Source organism: Aspergillus thermomutatus, assembly GCF_002237265.1.
Source record: "Aspergillus thermomutatus strain HMR AF 39 chromosome Unknown NODE_35, whole genome shotgun sequence".
Lineage (NCBI taxonomy): Eukaryota > Fungi > Ascomycota > Eurotiomycetes > Eurotiales > Aspergillaceae > Aspergillus > Aspergillus thermomutatus.
Window position 1 is genome coordinate 1 of NW_020798084.1, and position 22,735 is coordinate 22,735.

General features: G+C 49.5%; 6 protein-coding genes across 6 annotated transcripts; 4 read left to right on the plus strand and 2 right to left on the minus strand.

Moving 5' to 3' along the window:
- Window positions 1–164: 164 nt before the first annotated feature.
- Window positions 165–591, minus strand: CDV56_100060 (uncharacterized protein; the record flags this gene model as incomplete). Its single annotated transcript, XM_026753679.1, has 2 exons — window positions 165–245; window positions 307–591. 2 exons carry the CDS (start codon window positions 589–591, stop codon window positions 165–167), a joined length of 366 nt encoding a protein of 121 aa, XP_026616737.1.
- Window positions 592–1,093: 502 nt separating this feature from the next.
- CDV56_100345 (uncharacterized protein) lies at window positions 1,094–2,747 on the plus strand (the record flags this gene model as incomplete). The annotated part of the gene is made up of 4 exons (XM_026753964.1): window positions 1,094–1,492; window positions 1,543–2,054; window positions 2,107–2,199; window positions 2,246–2,747. The coding sequence occupies 4 exons, from the start codon at window positions 1,094–1,096 to the stop codon at window positions 2,745–2,747; spliced, it is 1,506 nt and encodes a 501-aa protein (XP_026616738.1).
- Window positions 2,748–3,187: 440 nt separating this feature from the next.
- Window positions 3,188–4,146, minus strand: CDV56_100676 (DODA-type extradiol aromatic ring-opening family dioxygenase; the record flags this gene model as incomplete). Its single annotated transcript, XM_026754295.1, has 3 exons — window positions 3,188–3,913; window positions 3,962–4,092; window positions 4,143–4,146. The coding sequence occupies 3 exons, from the start codon at window positions 4,144–4,146 to the stop codon at window positions 3,188–3,190; spliced, it is 861 nt and encodes a 286-aa protein (XP_026616739.1).
- A 998-nt stretch (window positions 4,147–5,144) lies between these two features.
- Window positions 5,145–11,257, plus strand: CDV56_100984 (uncharacterized protein; the record flags this gene model as incomplete). Its single annotated transcript, XM_026754603.1, has 18 exons — window positions 5,145–5,301; window positions 5,355–5,409; window positions 5,488–5,723; window positions 5,779–5,982; window positions 6,032–6,804; window positions 6,862–6,996; window positions 7,054–7,178; window positions 7,227–8,249; window positions 8,990–9,302; window positions 9,361–9,444; window positions 9,506–9,646; window positions 9,697–9,801; window positions 9,849–10,265; window positions 10,313–10,370; window positions 10,418–10,511; window positions 10,558–10,745; window positions 10,793–10,852; window positions 10,899–11,257. The coding sequence occupies 18 exons, from the start codon at window positions 5,145–5,147 to the stop codon at window positions 11,255–11,257; spliced, it is 4,527 nt and encodes a 1,508-aa protein (XP_026616740.1).
- Window positions 11,258–15,148: 3,891 nt separating this feature from the next.
- Window positions 15,149–19,349, plus strand: CDV56_102403 (Pfs, NACHT, and Ankyrin domain protein; the record flags this gene model as incomplete). Its single annotated transcript, XM_026756022.1, has 3 exons — window positions 15,149–16,106; window positions 16,156–16,625; window positions 18,582–19,349. 3 exons carry the CDS (start codon window positions 15,149–15,151, stop codon window positions 19,347–19,349), a joined length of 2,196 nt encoding a protein of 731 aa, XP_026616741.1.
- Window positions 19,350–21,151: 1,802 nt separating this feature from the next.
- CDV56_103144 (uncharacterized protein) lies at window positions 21,152–22,639 on the plus strand (the record flags this gene model as incomplete). The annotated part of the gene is made up of 5 exons (XM_026756763.1): window positions 21,152–21,432; window positions 21,481–21,809; window positions 21,863–22,161; window positions 22,224–22,389; window positions 22,458–22,639. The coding sequence occupies 5 exons, from the start codon at window positions 21,152–21,154 to the stop codon at window positions 22,637–22,639; spliced, it is 1,257 nt and encodes a 418-aa protein (XP_026616742.1).
- Window positions 22,640–22,735: the final 96 nt, after the last annotated feature.

The window sequence follows — 22,735 nt, forward strand, 5'->3', positions numbered from 1 at the left end:
GGCATATGGGGGTTAGGGCTAGTACTTGATTGAGGTTTGAAGATGAGGTGATTATAGAGTGAATGGATGATTTCATTAGGAGGTGAAATGGGAGTACTTGTAGACTGAGATTGATTGCTAGACTGCATCCTCGACGGTTTCCCTAGACAGATACAGATTGATGATTAAAACTCCCCTCCAACGTCATACCGGAAGATGCGATCGTTGATTCTCCCCCCCGTGAACCTCCACAGGCGAGCAGCAGACTGCGGTATAGTTAGCAGATCTCTAGGTAGATGTTGATGCTGAAGCTGAAGCTGAACCCACCGCGTTCAACCACACCCCGTGCAGCATCACCTGGATAAACACAAACTCTGCCGGGTTGCTACCCGCTGGTCTCTCGCTCAGGTCTAGTTCACGGTTCACAGGACGGTATGCGGGCATGCGACGGTAATTTGACGGCCAGTTGGCTGGTTGGGCTTGGGCTGCTTGCGAGACAGGCTCTCGTTCAGACGACTGGGGTTCTTCGCTGCCGCTGTGGTGGAGCTCATAGTCGGCGAGGATGGAGAGGGTGTTGGTGTTTGTCTGGGTGGTTGTAGCTGTTGTCGACATGTTGATTCGAGTTTGTAGACTTAGATTCCTAGTAATAGTTGAGGTGAATGTGAATGTATGTTGGATGCGGTTAGATCTCGAGTTCTCGACGAGGACGACCTTGCTGTCTTGCACTCGACACAACATGACACTCGGGGTATTCGGAGATATGGAGATTGGATAGCTCCCCCACATTCCTTTCCTTCGGAGATACAGGAATCCAGGAATCGAGAAGATCATAATGAAACTGATCAACTGATCTTTTCCCTCTCGGGCTGCCCTCATTTGCAGCTCCCCCACATCCCGATGCGGAGTGGCCGCGGTCTCGTCCGCGATGTTAGTGTATGCTGGACGGCATAGCTTGATTATGGATATGAACATAGGAGACGATTGCCTCTAAAGAAGACATTTTGGATTTTGCACTGCTGAACTGGCGGTTGCAGTTGTCATTGTGCCTTTCCTCCATCGACTCCGACGGTGCAACACTTCTTGACGCAGGACAATCAGCATACTGAAAGCAACGATGGTCTCCTCACAATTCTCCCGGCTGCTCGCAGCAGAGATCGACGGCCGTACCCAAAACACCAGGTATCGCCAGAATGAGTTCCATCGCCTCCAGTCGGCCCTCACCCAGCACATCGACGAGATCCAAGACGCCATCCAGAAGGACTCCGGGAATGCCCCCGAAGAAGTCCGCGCCGAGCTGTGTCTCGCGCTCAAGGAGATCCGCACACACTATGTGACGTTGAGTCTGGAGAAAGACCTCGAAGAAGAGTATCGTGTTGTAGCTGGCAAGGACAATGCGGACGCGAAGCGCGGCGCAGGCATCGTCTATATCGTCCCCTGCACACATACCATGTTCTTCTCGATTGTCTCAGCGCTCAGTGCGGCGTTGGCGGCTGGGAATTGTATCATTCTCGAGGTAGGTCCGGCTCTCTCCAGAGATCAAATGAGGTAGACTGATGGTAGCAGCTGACAAAAAATACCATGGCGCTGCCCGCCGTGCTGCGCAGGATCCTCCCCCAGGCTCTGGACGCGGATACATTTGCCATCAGCGAAGAGAGACCCGATGCTGGTTTCCTCAGCAGGGTGCTCATGATCTCCCAGACTGGTTCCGCGCCCCTCGCCGAGCGCAGTCTGCTCTCGCCCGCGAACGCGCGAACCGTGGCTGTCGTTGACAGGACGGCAGATGTTGCTGCCGCAGCCGAAGCGCTGGTCGCCGCGCGCTTCGCCTTTGGCGGCCGGTCGACGTATTCCCCTGATGTGGTGCTCGTCAACGAGTTTGCCATGAAGCGGTTTGTCGAGGCGGTTATCCAGCAGGCGTCCAGATACCTGGCTGGTCCGAACGGAGAGGCGCGTCAGGGGGCGTCGAATCCCCGTCGGTTCGGCCCAAGTGCCTCGCTTCTGGATGCTGCGCATAAGGACGCGGGTGCTCGCGTGCTTGTCTCTGGGTCTGGATGGGGCGTGGTGGAGGTGCATGATCGGTATGCTCTATCACGTTGTGACAGTGGCTGCGGCTAACATCGACTATCTTAGGAACTCGTCTCTCCTGACGAAAAAGGTGGAGGAGAAAGTGCTCATTCTTCATCCTGTGACAAGTATGGACGACGCGATTGACCTGAGCAACTCGTAGGTTTACTCTTCTTTCCATCGTCAAGCATCGCTGACGTCTCAGGAGCGGCACACTGGCAGCGACATACGCCTTCGCCAGCCCCTCCGCAGCCAAATACATCACTCAGTTCATCGACGCCTCCATCTCCTGGATCAACCACGTCCCCGTCGACATGCTCAGTAATTCTTCCCTTATCCACTTTTCCCCTTCCATCGAGCTAACAAACTCAGTCGGTCCTGCCTACCCCATAAACACCACCCCCAGCACCGCGACCCGCTACACGCCCGCTCTCCTCCAAGTCTCCCGTCCCCAGTTCGTCACTGAAACAAACAAGTCCGCCCTGGTGAATAGTATCCTCGACACCACAGACGGCAGGAAATCGGCAAACGCCTGGCGCGAGGCCCTTGCGCCCTTGCCATCCACAGGCCAGCGCCCGGGCTGGAAAATCGGGTTCTTCGAGCAGGGGCTTATCACCGGTGGGGTGATTACGCTTGCGACGTTGGTAGCGACGGTGTCGACTTTGGGGTGGTATACCTTTTCGTATGTGAGGAGGTTGCGGGCTTAGATTGGCTTTGGGTTACTGTGTAGTATAGTTTGCTGAATTGAGTGTTGAGACTTGGTGGAATAGTTGTAACGACTGCTTTTTATCTCGGGGTCTGTTTCTAATTTCTACTTCTTGAAGTTTTGGTTGTTTGGAGAATACCAAGGCCTTTTCTGTAAAACGGAACTGCGAGACTGTGCTGGTTTACAATTATATAATTCCGACATGAAGCCCTTGAATATCCCCAACCTACCAAGATGCACTCTAACACGATAGGGAGCAGAATCATCTGATGCTCTTGCGCTGAAGATAACCATAAGTTAATCTGACCTATCATGCTATGAAAGGTAGAATTTACAATTCACAGCTGATGGATTATATCATCAATTGATGGTGTCTGCTCGAAGATATTTGTGCGGTTGGGAATCTCAAAGAACAAGGATAGAATCAGATACTAGTATCCACTAAACGGAAATTTCCCTGGACCACGACCCCAGAGTAAACTGCGAATTACACATGTTGGTCAACTCCCAGCTCTCCGCACCCATCACAGCCGGCGACCCTGTGTCCTCGAAATCCCCCGCCGCGCCGGCCACAAACATCGCCGCCATGAAGTGGTCATCCGTGGCATGTGCATCACGGTACTGGGGATGCTTCATCAACCGGGTCATCGCGCGCCGCAGTGCCGGTCCAGAAGTCTTGGTGATGACGTCCTCGACCGCCTGGCGGAACTCCAGCGCCCACTCCTCCGGCGGCGTCTCCATGGCGAAGTTATCCCGGAAGCGCATCATGGGCGCCCAGCGGTTGCGGTAGAGGTTGTGGACTGCGCCGCCGGTCCCGATGATGAGGTAGTTCTCGTAGCGGAGAGGCCGCAGTGTCGCGCCGACCTTCATGTGATAGTGCGGATCGTAACGGGCGTTCATGGAGATGATGGTCGTCGGGGGACAGCCATTGGGGAACATGTGGATGAGGATAAGGTAGACGTCGTGGATCCAGTCGAAGGTTGGGTTACCGCTGACGTTGAAGCCTTCCTTGGCTAGCATGTCGATGCAGCGTTGGGCGGTCTCGAGGTCTGGGTTCAGCTTGTAGTTGATGTATTTGTCGGGGTGGACGTAGGCGACGGGCGACTTATCCGGGTTGGGATGGGTTGCGACTTCAATCTTGTCGCCGAGGCAGTCCCAGTGTGCGCCCTGATCAGTCAGTTTTGTCGTCAATGTGGGTGTCTGAAGGCGACTGACCATGATGATTACGCCCTTGATGTTGTGAGCGAGCGCTTCCTCGCCAGTCTTCCTCCAGTAGTCTGCCGACTCGGACTTTTCTCCCAGCATCATGGTCGAGCCATGGGAAAAGAAATGAACCGGTGTGAGGCCTATCTCGTCAGTTATTATTCCGTGAATCCAGTATAGAGAGACTGCATACCCATTTTTGCTGTCTGAGTTGGTTGTGTGCTTGCTATACAGCGATAGTATGAGCAGCCTTTGAGATTTTTGTCAGATATGATCGAATCCAACTACATCAAGAGAGCATCTCGGAATCGATATCTAGCTGCATTATTATCCGGAACCAGCCCATGTCCAGATCTGCCAGCCCCGTTTCCGAACACCTTGGCTGAGAGACTCGTGCCGGCAGTGTTCGGGTATGCGCCTCCACATCCCGACACACCTCCGCATTCTGACTTTGGGGGCTGATGGAGAGTTGGTTGGTGGTTCCAGATGAGGACATCCGAATGACCACGTAATTCTCATCTCCCCATCAGGACTTTCGTGATTATAATCCTATCAATTGCCCCGCGGGATTATGCTGGACGGCCTTTGGAAAGGGAAGTCCTCTGGAGAGTTGATCTGTTTGTGTTGAACTGTCTGTGCCATATCTGCAGCCGGTTGAACGGGGAGATCCTGGAGTTTACTCGGTCATGGATCTTCAGAACGAGGATGTCTCAGAATGAGGAACATAGTCCTGATTCTTCTAAGCTGGGAAATCTGAATTTGATGGTATTGTCATCTGTGATGGGAGCCTCAGTAGTTATGGACCTGTCACTTCAGGAACAAAGTCTGTTCTTTCTGTCAGACAGACAATTCACCGAGATACTAACTTCAAGGACCCAAGGCCCTGGATGAAGCTAAAGCTGACTAGTAACTGGGGAATCTGGACAGTCATTCAGGAGTCAGAACTGTTCGACCTTAGAAAGAGTGTTAGTGGCTCTGGCTCACCGGGGAGAAAAGGCCTCAGGCAAACCACCCCGGTCGGCAGTTCTGCTTCCCCGCATCTTCATCTTCGTCCACCACATTTTCCCTCTTCTCCCTCTTCCTCGTCGCTACTCCCCGCTGTAAATTCGAATTTCTCCTTGTCTATGACGGCATTCGTGTCTCGATTCGATTTCTCTTAAGTAGAGCTCCTTCATAATATTCATGTATCTTCGCCATGACAAGTGACTCCCCACCTGGCATTCTCAACAATTCTCCCCCCAGTTCCTCTCCGCACAGCTCCCTTACCAGGCAGCGCGACGGCTATTTCCAGTGCGGTTCCTGCGAAAAAAGATACAATCGAGCTGACCATCTAATCCGTCATGTCCGATCGCGTCAGTCTTTGTCATATAGACATCTGTCAATGCAACCGGCTAACTCCCCGTAGATACCCGCGAGAAGCCATATGTATGCGACATTTGCAATAAAGGCTTCGCCAGGCCGTGAGTTGTCACTTGCAAATCATGCCTCAACAGAAAGGCACGGTAAATTTGTATCGATCAAAATTGACTCCGTTGCAGGGACCTGATGAAGCGGCACGCGGCCGGTCATATCCACCAACGCGACAGCAAACGAAGGCGTCTCCCCCCATATCCCAAGAATGGTCGTGTGTCGCAGGCCTGTAAGACCTGCGCTGTATCGAAACTGAAGTGTGACGAGGAGAAGCCTTGTCGCCGATGTCGGGAGAAGAATCTGGTCTGCGATTGGGCCCAGGATGGCAGTTCGATCGACGCATCCCCTCAATCACAACGGCAAGGTGTGGGGAGTATTCAGTTGACAGGATTCACAAGCTAATGGAATTTGCAATCTAGGATCCCAGAGTAACCAGGCAACGCCATATCTCCCTGTCGACCCATCACAGGTGCACACCACATTCCCACCCCCGATCGACAGGCAAATAAACCACTATCCGAACCAGATGGTCAGTCCAAATGCGCAGATGCAGATGAACGACTACCTACCCACGGGGCAGTTTAGTTCTGCGCGAACCGGAGGCATGCCGGTGGATTACGAAGGTGCGGCAACCAAGCTCGCGAGCGTCTCAATTGGCTGATGACAATCCAGATCAATCCGGGTCGCCTATGATGGACCGCGAAAGTGGCGTGTTCAGTGTCGACGGCACCTTCTTTCCTAACTTTATCCCAGACTCACTGATACCCTCATTGGCCCGAACGAGTGATCTGGACCCGCCCCCTGTCCTTCCACAGGACTACATCCACAGTGTATTTGACCACAATGTTGACTTCGACTTCGACTTGACCGACGTGGATTACGGACTCATCGACTTTTTCAACTCTCGGGGCACCGTCTATCATAATGCCCACAATACCGACGGAGCCAACGATCGTGGTGATGCGGACAGCGGCATCGCCATCGGTGCCGAGGCATATCATCGGTCATCCTTGTCTGCGTGGAAACCGGCTCACGAAGATCATGCGTTTGCCGACCAGGAAAATCTGTCTGTTCCAGAAGCCATTGACAGCCCCGAGGCCAATTTCAGACCGGACCGTCAGATTCTCTCGGAGCGGCTGTCCCCCAGTGGTCGCGATCTTATTTTTGGCATGGTTCTGCAGACCAGCCAGCGAGCCAATCTAACTCGCATCATGAAATCCTTTCCGAATACACAGCTGCTGGACAGTTTGATCCAATACTATTTCGAGTCCCAAAGTTACCAGATAGACTCCTGGATCCACGGGCCGACCTTTCAGATGAATGACGAGCCCCCTGACATGCTGGCCGCTCTCGCCGCTGCTGGAGCCGCTCGATCAACCATTCCAACGATTCGTAGGTTAGGTTATGCCTTGATGGAAATAGTGCGCCTCCAGATGTCGGTCAAGGTAAGTTGGAATCTCCAACTCCTGGCGCGACAAACCAGCTAAAATAACCAAACGCAGTACGAGAGCGACAATAGCACCACGCGCGATCTGCGCGCCTCGCAAACCTTTGCCTTGACCATCGATGCCGGAATATGGAGTGGCAACGGACGGAGGACGGAGATTGCGGAAAGCTTCCAGCAGCCTTTGGTCACGGTTCGTCACTTTAGAGGGTTTGATGGATACAAGATCACTGACGTCTTTAAATCATAGATGCTGCGACGCGGCTTACGCTTTCGACGCTCGGTCTATTCGAACCTTGCCCCGAACCCCGACGACGATGGAGAGATTCTGGAGAAAAAGTGGCAGGATTGGGCTCATTCCGAATCATTCAACAGGTAATAGTTGCTTGCAGCTTGACCAGATGGTTTACTGATCCCAAACAGACTCGTTCATCACATGTTTCTGCATGATGCCCAGTCGGCGATGATGTTGAACGTAAACCCAATAATCTCGTACTCCGAGCTGGAACTTCCTCTGCCTGCTAGGCGCTCTTTGTGGGAAGCCAAATCGGCCAAAGAGTGGAAGGATGTCTACTTGGCCGGTGGACTGTCCAACCCTGGACGAACCCCCTCGTTGGTTGATACTCTGCAAGACATGTCCCAGTTGTCGGCATTCCAATCACGAATCGATCTTCAACTGTCAACCTTGGTACTCATCCACGGACTCTCTACGTTGATCAGCGAATACCATCGTCACAAATTCATATCAAAAGGCCATTCCAAACATTGGAATGCTTTGGTGATCAATTCACGACATCAAGAGTTGTCGCAAGCACTACAACATCTGCGCATGCTTTGTTTCGAGATGTCTAGCGCCCTCGGGCCCGGCATTGTTTTGGTCTTTGAGCTCATTTCTATGTTCCTCCACATGTCGCTGGAGGAACTGCAGCTGTTCGCAGGCAAGGAGGATAAAAACGAAGCCCGACGAGTGTATCAAAGCGCGCTCGAGTGGATCAGCAGTATTGACTCACGACGGGCGATTTGGCACGCCGGTCAAGTGATACGGGCGGCCAAAGTCATGCCTCCGGGGTCTTTGACTGGGTTCTTTGCTTTGGGAGTCTACTACGCCAGTCTCGCGTTTTGGTCCTACAGTGTTGTATCGAAAGCCAAGGATTCTCAAGCGGTCGTCGGCAGTCCGCCATCGGACCCGCACTTTCGCGGTCCATGGCCGACAGTCTATCTGGACGGTGAAGAAACGACCGATGTGCAAAAGTTCATCTCGTTAGGGTGCGGCTGTCCGGCCTTGCAGACTCCCAGTGGTGCCGCTGTCATCGCCGATCCCGGTCAGATCATGGATGCAGTTCAAGCTCGTCTGCGAGGCGACACTCCCCATGATAATCTACCTCCATTGGTCCAGGGTCTCTGTCAGTTGATGTGCGACTTGGGCAACGCAGCGCGATCCAAGGCGTATGCCTCTACATGAAATTGGTGTTGATGTATTTTTTGGGGTACTTTTTTTCTTTTTGCTTTGGCTGTTTGTAGCACCAGAAATGTACGATACGAGATACCCAAGTGTACACCAAGGCCAAATGATCCGTTTTGCTTTTTTCCTTCTGGCCCCTTGGAAATAGGCCCAATAATAATGATGTGCTCGTGCCGAAAATCTTCGCAGCATCCCACACGGATGGCAAATTGCTTTTCGCCGGGAAATGAACTCGCAATCAATCCCTGAATTAGTGGTCTGACCTCGGGCTCAGCCTCTCAGGCCATGGACTAGATGCCTTGGGCGGGGACTAAGTACTTGGCGCATCCCAGCGTGAGTAGGGATTCGGTCATCCATGAGAAAAATTTTTTTGTTTTGATTTCTGATCCGCTTATCTGATTGATACCCCACCACTGATTGAGGTATTTCCCGAGTCCTCGCAGTTATCTGATGCAACGTTTGCTGCTGGATGAAACAGAGACAAAAGTCATGGTGACAAGTCAGTCTTTCCGCATGCGGACGGCCTCACGTCTACCATCCACCACCAACTTCTCCCCTCTCGATCCCACAACTTTTTCCAATTTCATGAAGTGTTTCGGCTTCATTTTCATCATTTCCATGATTGCCTCATCAGATAAGATGAACACCGCCGACTAAAAGCCGCCAAGACATTGGCACCAAGAGCTGGCCAAACTCTAATAGGCGGTTCTCTGAGCAGCACCAGGGTTCTTAATGCCGGCCTTTTCCCCTCTGACAAGTTTCTTTTCGAGTTCTCGAGGTCCTGTGCCGGTGAAAATCTGGAAATGAACATGGCGACGCACGAATCCCCCGAAAAACCTGCGCCAGATGCCGTTGAATCGCGAGTCCAGACTGACCTCCCCGTTGAACGATTCGGAGGTAGCGGTAGTCCTGGCGTCAGGCGGATCGAGGTGATCTCATCGCAGTTCAGTCTGGTCCATCGCATTTTCTTCTTCTTCGGTGTCTTCCTCATCGCCTATGTCTACGGTTTGGATGGAACAATTCGGTATACTTATCAGGTAATTTACCTTTCGAATTCATCTTCGAGATGTGTATACAGTCATCTAACGATGTTAGCCTCTGGCGACTGCCAATTATGATTCGCACAGTCTGCTGGCGACGGTCAATGTTCTTCGTGCGGTGATTGCTGCGGCTGCTCAGGTATACCAGCCTTCTCTGATCTTTCCGTGATCTTTCTGTCCTCGCATGCTAATTGAAACAGCCTACCGCGGCTAAAATTGCAGATGTCTTTGGAAGAGTGGAGCTCATCCTGCTCTCGATTGTTTTCTATATTATAGGCACGATCGTTGAGGCAGCGTCCAACAACTTGTCCGCTTTCTGTGCTGGTGCTGTGCTTTATCAGGTATTTCGCCTTGATGACCGGCGATGGAACTGCCGCTGACTGGGACAAAGATCGGATATACATCGATCATCTTGTTGGTGGAGGTTCTGATTGCCGACGTTACATCCACGCGGTCTCGACTGCTTTTCTCGTATATTCCTGCATTGCCGTTCATTGTACGATATCCGCCCCAGTTTCAGTGAGAAAAAGCTCACCATGGCAGATTAATACCTGGATCAGCGGCAACGTCACGTCCGCCGTCCTGAAAGTCACTTCGTGGAGATGGGGTATCGGGATGTTCGCCATCATCTACCCCGTCTGCACGATCCCCTTGCTCGTGGTCCTCTTCATGGGCCACTTTAAGGCTAGGCGGTCCAACCCTGACGCCTATCGGTTCTCGCTCTTGGACCAGGGATTCGGCCAACTTGTCATCGACCTGTTCTGGTACTTAGATGTGGTTGGCATTCTGCTCTTGATTGCCTTCCTGGCTCTGATCCTCGTTCCGTTCACGATTGCTGGAGGTGTCCAGACCCAGTGGAAGACGGCCAAAGTTATTGCCCCTCTTGTCATTGGAGTGCTGTGCATCCCAGCCTTCATAATGTGGGAGCGGTGGTGTCCGCATCCGATGGTTCCTTTCAAGGTAGAGTCTCTCCTACTTGGCATACGGAATCTGCTGACAAGGTCTAGTTACTGAAAGATCGAGCGGTTTGGGGTGCGTTGGGAATTGCTATCATGCTCACCACTGGTATGTATACCAAGTCACATCGTACGACTGTTGCTAACATAAACCAGCCTGGACCCTGCAAGGGGATTATCTCTATACTGTCCTCGTTGTGAGCTTTAACGAGAGTATAATGAGTGCCACGCGCATTACCTCGCTTTACAGGTTTGTCCACTTTTCAGCAAGTATTGGGCTTCACTGACCTTCGTAGCTTTGTCTCTGTCATTACAGGAACTATTCTCGGGTTGGTGGTCCTATATGTGAGACGCCTCAAGCCGTTCATCGTCGCGGGCACTTTTCTCTTCATGGCGGCTTTTGGTATCCTGATCCGATTCCGGGGAGGCACAGACGGCTCCAATCATTCAGGGATCATCGGTGGACAGATCCTCCTTGGTGTTGGTAAGTGAGCGCCATCCACGTAAGAAACGGCGTACTGACTTGTCCAGCCGGTGGTCTGTTCCCTTACCCAGCTCAGGCCAGCATTCAAGCCGCGTCCAAGCACCAGCGTAAGTGTAGCCTCGCCAGAAACGCTCACAAAACTAACCACCATAGACCTTGCCGTCATAACTGGCATATTCCTCGCCTCGTACAACGTCGGCAGCGCCATTGGGAACACCATCTCCGGCGCCATCTGGACCCAGGTCCTCCCTGGCGAGCTGGAGAACCGACTTGGCAATGCGACACTGGCCGGAGAGGTCTACGCCGATCCATTCACCTTTGCCACCGCAAACCCCGTCGGCACCCCCGACCGGGACGCCGTCGTGTTGGCCTACAAGCATGCGCAGAGGCTGCTGTGTATCACGGGTATCTGTCTGACTGTGCCCTTGATCGCCTTCTCGCTCTGTATCCGCAACCCGCGTCTGACGAAGGAACAGAGCCTGGAGAAGGCAGAGGAGAGCGACGATAACTGAGGTATTGGCTGAGTGAATGATTATAGAAGATGTCCATAGGGAGTCATTAGACAATGACTCAATGATCTGTGAATATTTCATGACAAAGGCAAAAGGCAATTATCCTTGCCCAAATGAATTGAAAGATTCTTTCATTTTGAGGTATTCACTGAGCCTCAGTCAGGGATAAATACCCCCCAACGCCCACTGCTACCTTCTCAACCATACTGCCATCTCTTCTTATCATCTTAGAATATCCCCTTGGCATATACACAGTCTGTCTTATTTATGCCCCTCCTTTGAACTTATCGTCTAACCAGATTGTATCAACTTCTCATGCTTCAAGCTTAACAAGTCATATTCCCCCATCATTAACACCCTGTATCAATGCACTCCCAATGCCCAGTAATTATGACTCCTACCATCGCGGTCATGAGACTCTCGCGGGCTTGTTCAATGCTATGATTAACGAATAACTTTTCGCAATGGGTGTCTCAAATGCATTTATTCCACGTGCCTCGCCCCTAATTGTTCTGTGTAACTGGGCGAAGGAACCAGATGCCTGCTAGGCGCCTGAGTCGACAGACGATTCCACTTTACTCAGCGTGTTCAAGACAGAGGCTTGATTCGCGTTTCTTACTTGAAGAACAAAATGACGCGGCTTCTGAAGAATACCAAAGCCCATGCACAACGCCTGGCTCCAGTCGAATCTAACTTTGCGGAAGAAGGTCCATAGGTGAGTTTAGTTTCAATATACATGCATGTCAAGGGTATAATATCTGACTGACTCGAATGCACAAAGAGATTCGAAGGCTTAGGCATGCAGCGTCAGTTTGTGAACGGGTTTCGAGGCCATCCGCCAGTGGCTCTAATTTCTCCAAGCGGATCATCTCATCTGAGATCTCCAGGCATACGCATGATCCAAAGCAGAGGATGACTTGTTGAAATAGGTGAGCGAGCCACGCGAGGGGCATAATGTTAAAATATAGTAGCTAACCTAGAGATCTTCAGGTCTCATCAGCCGCAAACGTTAGCAAGAAAGTCACATTCATACTTTCTCCATGCTTAGTATTCTTGAATACTACCACCATACATTCGCTATGAAGGGTTCATCTGTCATAATGGGGCTGGTGTACTACCTCTACAGTGGCGAGGCGAGCATGAATGCGATTCGTCTCATCAGAACCCAACTCAGGGCGACGTACCAGAAACCCCGCCCGAGACATATCAGAGAAGGAACGGCTGGATTCGAAAATTCATCGTCTCATATGGGACAATGGGACTGGTTATGCTGGGATTGACGGAAGAGTATACAACAGGCGGACCCAATCAAAACAGAAACACTCTGAAGGTTCAGTATCGATCGATCAGACCAACTTGTTCGAGGAGGTAGAAAGCTGAGAGTTTGATACGCAGAATCAGAATGAGGACGAAGACGCTGACCCGGCTATCCAGCGATCTAATGATCGGACTTGGATCATGTCCTGGATTCGCGAGAGGTATAATGCTTGGTCGACTAAAGCCCCGAGGCGAAGACAAGACCTGTACCAGACAAAGACCTGGCTGGACCGGGTTTCCCGGCTTTGCGTAACCCTGAGGCTTGAGCAAGACGTCAGCAAATTCCCATGGGGAATTCCAGCGGCCGCACTAAACCACGCTCTTCATGATACTCCCAAGTATAGAACGATCTGTTCTTTAAGGTACAGACAGACATGCTGGCTACTCCTTGCGAGAAGGGCTAAATAATGGTTATGAAGGAGTGGAGTCTGGTCCGTGATGCTTCACAATGGCTACTGCGGTCTGGTGGTCAGCCCAAACTAGTGATCATCAAAATAGACGAGGATAAGCGTCAGTTTAAATGCACTTACGATCAGCTTGTCACCAAATATGGAGATGAGATGTCCCAAGCAATCCATCACATCAAAAGTACCGCAGATGGGATTCAGGATTCCTCGCCTGATTTGTACAAGGCAGTTAGATCTCAAGTTATTGTGTCTGATTAGGTTGGCCCAATCTCTATATATCTAGAGGTTTGGGAGTTGAGAGACAGATAACCTACTTTAAGGGAGCTACACATTGTGAGTCTTACATTGATGAATAAAGGATAGAACTGATTAGGTCGTTAGGATGTTTTTCCAACCCCTGCTAATCTGTGAAACCTTACACTCAAAATCACAGATTTAATTCCCAAAGATCGCCAGACCTTGTTTCCCAACTTCGATGCGGCAAGATTCTGCGCTTTCTGCCCGTTAAAGCATGGTGAAACTGCAATTACTGAGACTCAAAGCATCAAGGATAGTCAAAGTCAACGCATGGGCAACGTTGCATAACTTACCGATCCTAATCTCAAGATTCTGAAACCCTCCGTCAATTGGACTGCTATCAGGGAAGTCCCGAGTTTGTCGCTGGAAATATTTCGTGCCAACGCGACGTCTGAACTCTACGAACCAGCCGGGAATCAGGCCATGGTTTCATTGCACGGCGTCCTCTGAGGAAGATAGGTTCCATATTGGCATACGAGAGTTAGCCAGGTCCATTGCTAAAAGCTCACTGGAGAAGCCGACTCCACGAAAGCGCAAACATAGTCAAGGTAGGGTCACAATCTAAGCATGCTTAGGTTGATGAGATTGCTAATTAGTTAATATAGTGGATGATCAGACTGAGATCAACAGAGTTTACAGCCTTTACTGGACCTGAGAATGGCCTGACGCCTTTCCGTTTCCCTTCATCAAATGACCGACGCGGCACGACGTGCCTATGCTCGAGAGCTGAAAAAGCTATACGAGGAGCTCATAATAGCCATTGTGTATTCGATGGTGGCTCTCAATGTGACGGTCGAACCGTCACCACCTCTGCTCAGACCTTTCTGCCTTTTCCAATTGCTTGCCTATTTGGGTGTTTAGCTTATTTACACTGCTGTATAGCGCTCCTATATCTATCTTTATACCTATACATACTTCCTCCTTCCTCTTCATGCTTAGTATTCTCATGATATGCTACCATACGTTTTATTCCTATGCTGAGCAATTGTCATACTCAATTCTAGTTGCTTTCCAGCACAAGCTCACCTCCGTTCATATCAGTGTCATCAAGAGTATGGACTCTGTGCGTGCTGCCCATCGGTCCACAGATACCATGGGAGAGCCCTACAAACATCCCCTCAACGCTCAGGGCCAGTCGAAGGCGTTGCTTTTGCAGGTTCGCGGTCATGTTATTTATGAGCCGAGCACGTCCTGTTCAAAGCATCCTTTGCCCTTAAGAGCTGCGTTGTTGCTCCGTCTTAAAGGGCAGAGCTCTGCATGATGGCGCATGCGCAAACTGCGTTTGGTCGAACAAGAGATCAAGATTCTCATGAGTCTGTGTCCCACTGGACGCCGGAGCTCCCAGCTAGAAGAGTTAGTCTTGCCCCTCTCGTGGTCTAGTCTCTGCTAACTCCCAACAGTTCGGTAATTTGCAGGGGTGGTCTGCCGTCCGTGGCCAAGTACGTCTCCACAATACAGAGATTAAATTCTCCACAATCACGCGTGGAGAATCTTGTAAACAAGTAGCTCATTAAGCCAACACCCACCACACTTGATTTGGCGAGACAGCAGAGGACATGGATGTAACCTGCCCGCTCTAGCAGGGAGGCTCTTCCCGGGTCCCGCATCGATGCTACAATGATTTGACCACCAATTAGAAAACAACCTACTTAATAACACCAGTCTGCGCCTGGCGGACGGCTATGCCTTGCACGATGCCTGACGTGGTCAGCGTCAGTACTGATTACCCCTCTTCTCCCTTCAACCTAGCCCAAGTCACACGCGTTGTGATATTTTATTTTCTTTTCTCAAGAGAAAAGTAGCTCTTATAAGAAGTGGTATACAGACTTTTCAGCTATTTAGCTACATTGCAACTGACAAAGTCGCGAAAATGAAGGCCCGGGTACTGTCACACAGTGATTATACGGTTGCGTGGATATGCGCCTTACCGATAGAAATGGCGGCTGCGAAAAGTCTGCTCGATGAGATTCATAATCCGCTAGCCCAATCATCGATTGACCGCAATATCTACACGCTTGGTAGTCTCAGCGGACATAACCTAGTGATTGTCTGTCTGCCGTCTGGTGTCCATGGGACGACCTCGGCCACTTCCGTGGTGATTCAGACAATACAACCTTTTCCCTGCATCAGATTCGGGCTAATGGTCGGTGTTGGAGGGGGCGTTCCTGACGAAAGTCATGGTATTCGCCTGGGCGATGTGGTCGTCAGTACGCCAACTGCAGGATCCGGCGGCGTGATTCAGTACGATTATGGAAAAACATACCGGGATGGTTACCTCCAGCGCACCGGTTCTCTCAATAAGCCACCTCAAATTCTGCTGAATGCTACATCTCAGATGCGTTGTGATAGTATGTTGCAGAAGACGAATATTGGAAAGATCGTATCGGATGCCTTACAGGGAAACTTGGCCATTGAAAGATCATTTGTCCGACCAGATAATGATTGGCTTTTTCGCTCAACATATGAGCATCAAGGTAGGGCCGAATATTGCTCATCGTGCGACAAGAGTCAACTGGTGCAGCGTGCGCCACGGGCAAGTAACGAACCGCATATACATTACGGCCTGATTGCGTCGGGTAATCAAGTCATGAAGGATGCTCGAACGCGCGACTCTATTGCCAAAGAGTTGCATGCACTCTGCTTTGAAATGGAAGCGGCTGGGCTTATGGATCAGCTTCCATGTCTGGTGATACGGGGGATCTGTGACTACAGTGATTCTCACAAGCACAAAGAGTGGCAGGGCTATGCAGCTCTTGTGGCAGCCGCTTATACGAAGGCACTCATATCAATTATTCCGCTGGCGAAGGACACCGTACTGCAGGAGCAAGGTATGCGGTTGTTAGCTTGCAGAATCCTCATTAGCTGACCTTTTCATAGTATCCGAACTTACTGAAAAGGAGAAGGAATGCCTAGAAAACCTGTTTATCACCGACCCAGAAGAAGATATGAACGCGTTAAAAAGAAGAAAGGGGAATCGCACCTCAGGAACGTGCAGCTGGTTTTTGGAATCGAACGAACTCAAATCTTGGTTTCGGGGAGCCAAAGGCGTTGACGACGTAGAACGAAACGTCTTGTGGCTTTATGGCAACCCTGGAATTGGCAAGTCCACGATGGCTATAACGCTTGCAGAGGAACTACCGAAGCAAGATTATTTCTCCAATGGAAATAATGTTCTATCTTACTTTTTCTGCGAAGCCAGCTCTGAACACCAGAGAAAGGCGACCTCTATCTTGCGTGGTCTTCTATATCAAATCATCAATCAGTACCCGCCTTTCATAAAACAAATGATGTCAAAATATGACGTTCAGAAAGGACGATTGTTCACGTCGTTCGATGCACTATGGGCCGTATTGATGGAGATAGGGCGAGTACCCGATGGTCCTGAAATATACTGCATCGTCGATGCCTTGGATGAATGTGAAGCTGGATCACAAGAAATACTGCTTCAACAAATTTCCCAACCATTCAGCGAAGCACGGACGACCAGTTTAGTCCCATCCAGTGTGCACATGTTGATCATCAGCCATCCGTATCCCGAACTTGAGGATTGTCTATCCATCTTTAGATGTGTAGACTTAGGCTCATGCAAGGAGATAACCAATGACCTAAAAGCCATGATCCAGAACAAAGTAAAGGAACTTGCGAGGCGAAAAAGGTACCCTAAGTCTGTTGCCCAGGAAGGGTCCCAAATCCTGGAAGAAAAGGCTGATGGGACTTTCCTATGGGTCGGAATTGCCTGTGGGGAATTGAGACTGGTGCAGTCAAGGAACGCAGTTAAGACACTACAGGCTCTCCCACGGGGATTACATTCCTTATATCAAAATCTGCTCGGTGCCGCCGTAACAGCCAGCAATCCGGATGATTATCCCTGTATAAAGGAGATAGATGTTGACGGTTGTCACATTTGCACTACGACCGCTGACGATGCTGGAAATAGCTGAAGCATGTCGATTATATTTGGACGAAGATATGAGTAGTCGTCTTCAGTTTACCCAAGAAATTATCGACTTGTGCCGCTTATTGATTGTTGTCGACAATGGCTACGTGCGACTTTTGCATAGGTCTGTCCAGGACTTTTTAATGATCGAGGTACAAGAAATCAATGCTACCAAATCCAATTATGCACTGTCATGTCGCTGCATTGAGGTCATTCTTCAACATTGCCGGCCAGATATGGATAGGTCAATGTTGGAGCCGAATAACGGATTCCTTGGTTATTCGGTACTGCATTGGCCAGAGCACGCAAGCTTAGCTCAAACCGAATTTACCATTCGAGACGAGCATGAACAGTTCTTCCAAAACGCACGCGGGCTGTGGAGATGCTGGCTGGATGATTATAACTACCTGAAAAAAGAGACTTGGGGCGGTTTGGGTACGGGCCTCTCTGCTATTCATGTTGCAGCTCGCTGGGGAATAATTCCATTGATCTCCTCCCTTGTTCAAGAGAGATTGGAAGACAGAGATGCTCACGGACAATCTCCACTGCTTGTTGCGGCCTAAAATACTCAACTTAAAGCTATGCATCTGTTAGTTAAGTCTGGCGCATATGTGAATTCTCTGAATAATAAGTATTAAAACATCCTTCATATTGTCTGCAACAATAGTTGTTATAATAACTGCAGAATAACCAAATTCCTACTTCACAAAGGAGCCTCCCCATATATCTATGATGAAGTAATATAACTCCATTCCTCTACACAATTAGGAACCTAGATAAAGAACTTGCTCAGGTCTTTCTTCAAAATGGGTTCAACCTAAAAACCAGGATCCAAAGGCAATCATAGCTGGGATGAATGATAGTGAGCATCTTTACATACAAAATGTCTAAGGGTCAGGAAGAGGGGTCTTAAGAGGATCTCAAATCTGGCCTAATAGCACTCTATTTCTCTGCCCTAAATGCATGCACAAAAATGACTGCCTTCTTACTCTAATGTGGGGCCGATCCGAATGCCTGTTCTGATTTTGGAGATACCGCACTACATCTTGTAATTAGGGGCTGACTTCTCGGGCGTAACCATGATGATGTATGGGAGGCTGGTTAATATGCTGTTGAGTCGCACAGGGACCTAATCATGGACTATATAAGTGAGGAAGCTTCTGATATCTACTGAGCCATTGATGAAGCTAGAATATGCATTGTTGAGACGCTCCTTAAGAGCAAAACTATTGATGTCAACATGGCAAATAATAAAGGGGAATATCCTTAGCATGTGATTGGCTTTCATCAAGATTACGCGTTGTCTATCCTAGATAAACTTGTGGTAAAAGGAGCGGATACTTCTTGACTGAACCGGGCTTGACAGATGTGTCTCCATCTTGCCAGCAAGGCAGGGAACTTAGAGGTGGTTTGCAAACTTGTAGGAGAAGGTCATGATATCCTGTTGCAGGACGTCGACGGGTTGAGCCCGTTTCATTATGCGCTGCATGGCGGTCGATTAGATGTCTTGCATTTCATGTCAGAGACCTGCAATAGAGCGCTTTCGGGGGTTTGGCATTCGCTTGACCACTTCGGCAAAACCCCGTTGCACCATCATGTCTCGTCCGACTTATGCTCAGCCGAAGTGATTGATTTTCTGGTGCAGCTTGGTTGCGACGTCAATGAATCTGATACAGAGGGAAACTCTTCCCTAGGTCTGTACATGGGCTCGTCTCACCTATTAGTTCAAAGAGACATATTTTTTCTCCTCGTCCAGAAAGGTGCTGATCCGCTATGGGTCAATGGGTACGGACAAAATTTGGCGCATCTTCTCATGCATTACAGGGGAGCAGATAATACGATCCTTGAATTTTTGTTCGATATTGACTTGGATCCAGGAGCCAGAGATCTTGACGGGAAAACATTTATGCACCATGGAGAGACTCACGGCGCGTTCACCAAGGAACTTGTAGAGTTTCTTCGTCGTAGAGGTGTCTTGGACCTGCATGCCACAGACTCATTCGGCAAGACTCCCCTCAACTACGCGGAAGAACAGGCTCATCGTGAAGTACCGGAAGATATCCTCTGGCGTCTCGACCGACGAAGGGAAGAATCATTCAAGAATCTGAATACAATAACCCCTTTGGAATTCTGAGGACTAAGGACAGTTGCGGTATTTATTACTGGCTGCCGCGATGTTGGAAAGCTACAGTTGAGGTAGATTATTCTAGGTTACACATATATACATCGGCAAATTGTTCATTCAACGACTTTCTCTTGCCCGCAGATTATATCGCGACTTCTTCACCTAATTCGTCAGTGATGGAAAGTTTAAAACCATCATCGGTTCCTCGGTGCAGAATGTTGACTGTGGTTTTCAGGGCTTCCTTAGTGTGTTGTGCATTTCCAGAACTCCCTAGAGCGTGTATGTATTGCGTTCGCACGAATACTCCCAATTATATCAAAGTCTCGTCGGGCGAGGGATAGTTTCGGTGGGAGGAATTGTTGGTCTTAGATGACTGGGCGTATCATATCACCGTCAATAGGGGCAAGAGATGAATTCTAATGCTTCTCTCTATTGGACAACTAGGGCTTTTAACCTGCGCAGCCAAAGTACTATCGCGTCCGCCGAGGTAATGCCATGGCTATACAGAAGGGCCATTGGTCTATCATTTGCTTGAGAAGGATAGATTATGCAAACCTGAGCATGAGACGGAGAGGATAACTCTCCGCACAACATCCAAAGGGTGTGCCATCCTTCCCACGCTTGCGAATGGATGGTGACCAGGCTTGCGACCAAACACTCAGTCTAAAGTGCTCGGTTGAAATCACCGAGAATCTTGCCCGTATTGAAAAGTAGTTTACTTCGGTCGAATTCTCGGCTCTTGGGTAAGCAGTGATATAGGTCCGTCTCTCGTCGCCAGTCACTGTTACACAGGTCTGTGATTGGAAAGAGGTCTTTATTCAATCGCAGTAAGGGCCCCTGCAAGGGATACTAGGTTGTCCCAAAACACCAACCGATTCGTTGCTTTCGGCCTGCCGACTGAATGGAGTTGTCCGATGACACAATTCAGCCTCAGCATCATCGTCGCAATGGTCTCCAAGGTGCATCACAGGAAGTGACTTAGCGGGCACATCGCTGGTTTCGCGGGCATTAGCTTACTCGCTCTCACTGGCAGGCAGATCCTCCAGCACATGGTCTAGTATTAACATTAAGATTAAATGTTCTTGTATGCAGATAATTTGCGTAGGATCTGTCTGAAGATTTTTTCAGGAAAGATACTCAGACGCTCTACTTGATCCTTGCACTGCTCAACAATAAGGGATTCCGTATCGTCTGAGATAGCCAAGGCTGCAGAACTTGGGAAAGGCAAGGACAGCAGTGCAGTCACACTACCTGAATCAAACCAGGCCAGCATTAACGTGGATAATAGTGATCCAAGCACTGTGAAAGCAACTGACTCGGAAAATGAGCATAACTATGCTGTTGGATAATCCTAGTTACCCCATCGCACCACGCGGAGGCAATAGAAGAGCTAACATATTGCGGTTTGGTCCAAAGATCCAAGGCACATGGATGTCTAAAACCCGGAGAATCAACAGGATTTTACAGAGTTGGCTCCCCACACTCCCTGCAGATCTAGATTGAGCATGCCAGTGGTTCAAAGAACCTTAAATACCACCTAAAGTGGCTTACGTCCGTTGCCATGGCGCCAACGCTAATGTGGGATGTGGGTTTGCAGTCAGCCTGATCTGACGCAACCAACGGACATAGGTACTATCACTGAAGTATTTAGTGAAAGATTTGTAGGTTCTCATTGTTGAACGTTGTTTGATGTTCAATGCTGCCCGACGATGAGAAGATCAATGAGCCTAGCCTACTATCGGCAGATCTTCCCCTTTCCAGCGGCTGCAAGAATTCAAGCTGGCTATTCTCTCCGCCCCCAAGGAAACAAAATGCCTCCTGTGTGGAACACAATTGTTACTTCACTAAGATATTTCTCAACCAAACGGACTGATATCGCAGCAGACACAGTAGAAAGACCTCGGACATTGCCTACGGTTGGTTTTCCAACTATTCAGTCTAATCAACTCCTTGAGGAAGAAGAGTTGCCTGATTACAAATCTGATCGGTTCTACCCCGTTCAACTAGGGGAAATTTTTCGAGGACGCTATCAAGCGATTGCGAAGCTTGGTTTTGGTACTTCGTCGACGACCTGGCTTGTCCGAGATCTGAGGTAAGCAAGTTTTACGTGTTAACTATCCTATTGATCTAACATTTGCAGGGACTGCCAGTATGTTGCGCTGAAGATTTATGTCCATACCTCATTAGTCCACCGCGAACTTCCTTTTTACCATCATATCGCGCCCCGAATGGAGAATAGCTCACCCGAAAGGCGAGTCAATATTCGGAAATTATTGGACTCTTTTGAACTTGCTGGTCCATGTGGTACGCACATCGCCCTTGTTTTTGAAGCCGCGCAGATGAGCTTGCGAGATATGAAATCAGTGTTCCGGCCGGATGGTTTTGACGAAGACTTCGTCAGGGGCGCCATTTTTGAGCTCCTTAAGGTTTTGGATTTCTTGCATACCTATGGAGATACTGTGCACACTGGTATTATCCTACGGTTATGTAATCTTTGTTGTGACTCCTCTGACGTTTCGCAGATGTGCATCCAGGCAATATGCTGTTAGGAGCATACGACAACAATATATTCAAGAAGCTCGAAGAAAAGGAATTCGCATCTCCCGTACCTCGGAAGCAGGACTCATCCGGGAGAACCATCTACCTCTCACGACTCATGCTCCCCACCGAAGGCCCCATGCTACTCTCCGACTTTGGTGAGGCTAGAATTGGGCAAGGGCCTCATGGCGGCGATATAATGCCTTTGGAATATCGGGCCCCTGAAACATTATTATACGTGGGCTGGAGCTTTCCTGTTGATATATGGAGTGTTGGTCTTACGGTAGGCGTCGTATCCATTTTCTTAAATCAATTAGTCAGGTGCTAACGAAGTTTTGGAAAAAGGCTTGGGACCTTCTAGAGCCGAAGAAACTCTTTACTGCACGGGACGAGGATGGGGATCTTTATGATGCTGCGCATATCGCGCAGCTTATTGCAGCACTAGGACCACCACCGGCTGAGTTTCTAGCCCGAAACCCGGAAAGAAAAGCTGATTTTTGGAACGAAAAAGGTATATTTCTTCAATAAGGATATATATGACCTGACATCTATTGGATTCTCTAATAAACATTGCCATAGGTGAATGGCTGGGTCTTGCCCCCATCCCATACGACCGGACAATGGAAGCCCTCGAGAGTCGACTAGATGATAAATCAGGCTTCCTCCGATTTATTCGAAGAACCTTGACCTGGCTGCCTGGAAATAGAGCAACTGCTAAGGAGCTCTTACAGGATCCTTGGTTGACGGGCGGAAAGGCGTGAATTACCACAGATCTAATTATAGGTTAGATTGGACTCGAATAAACAAGAGTTCACAAATGATCTGGCAAAGTGTGAGAAGGCCGGCCGCCATTCATA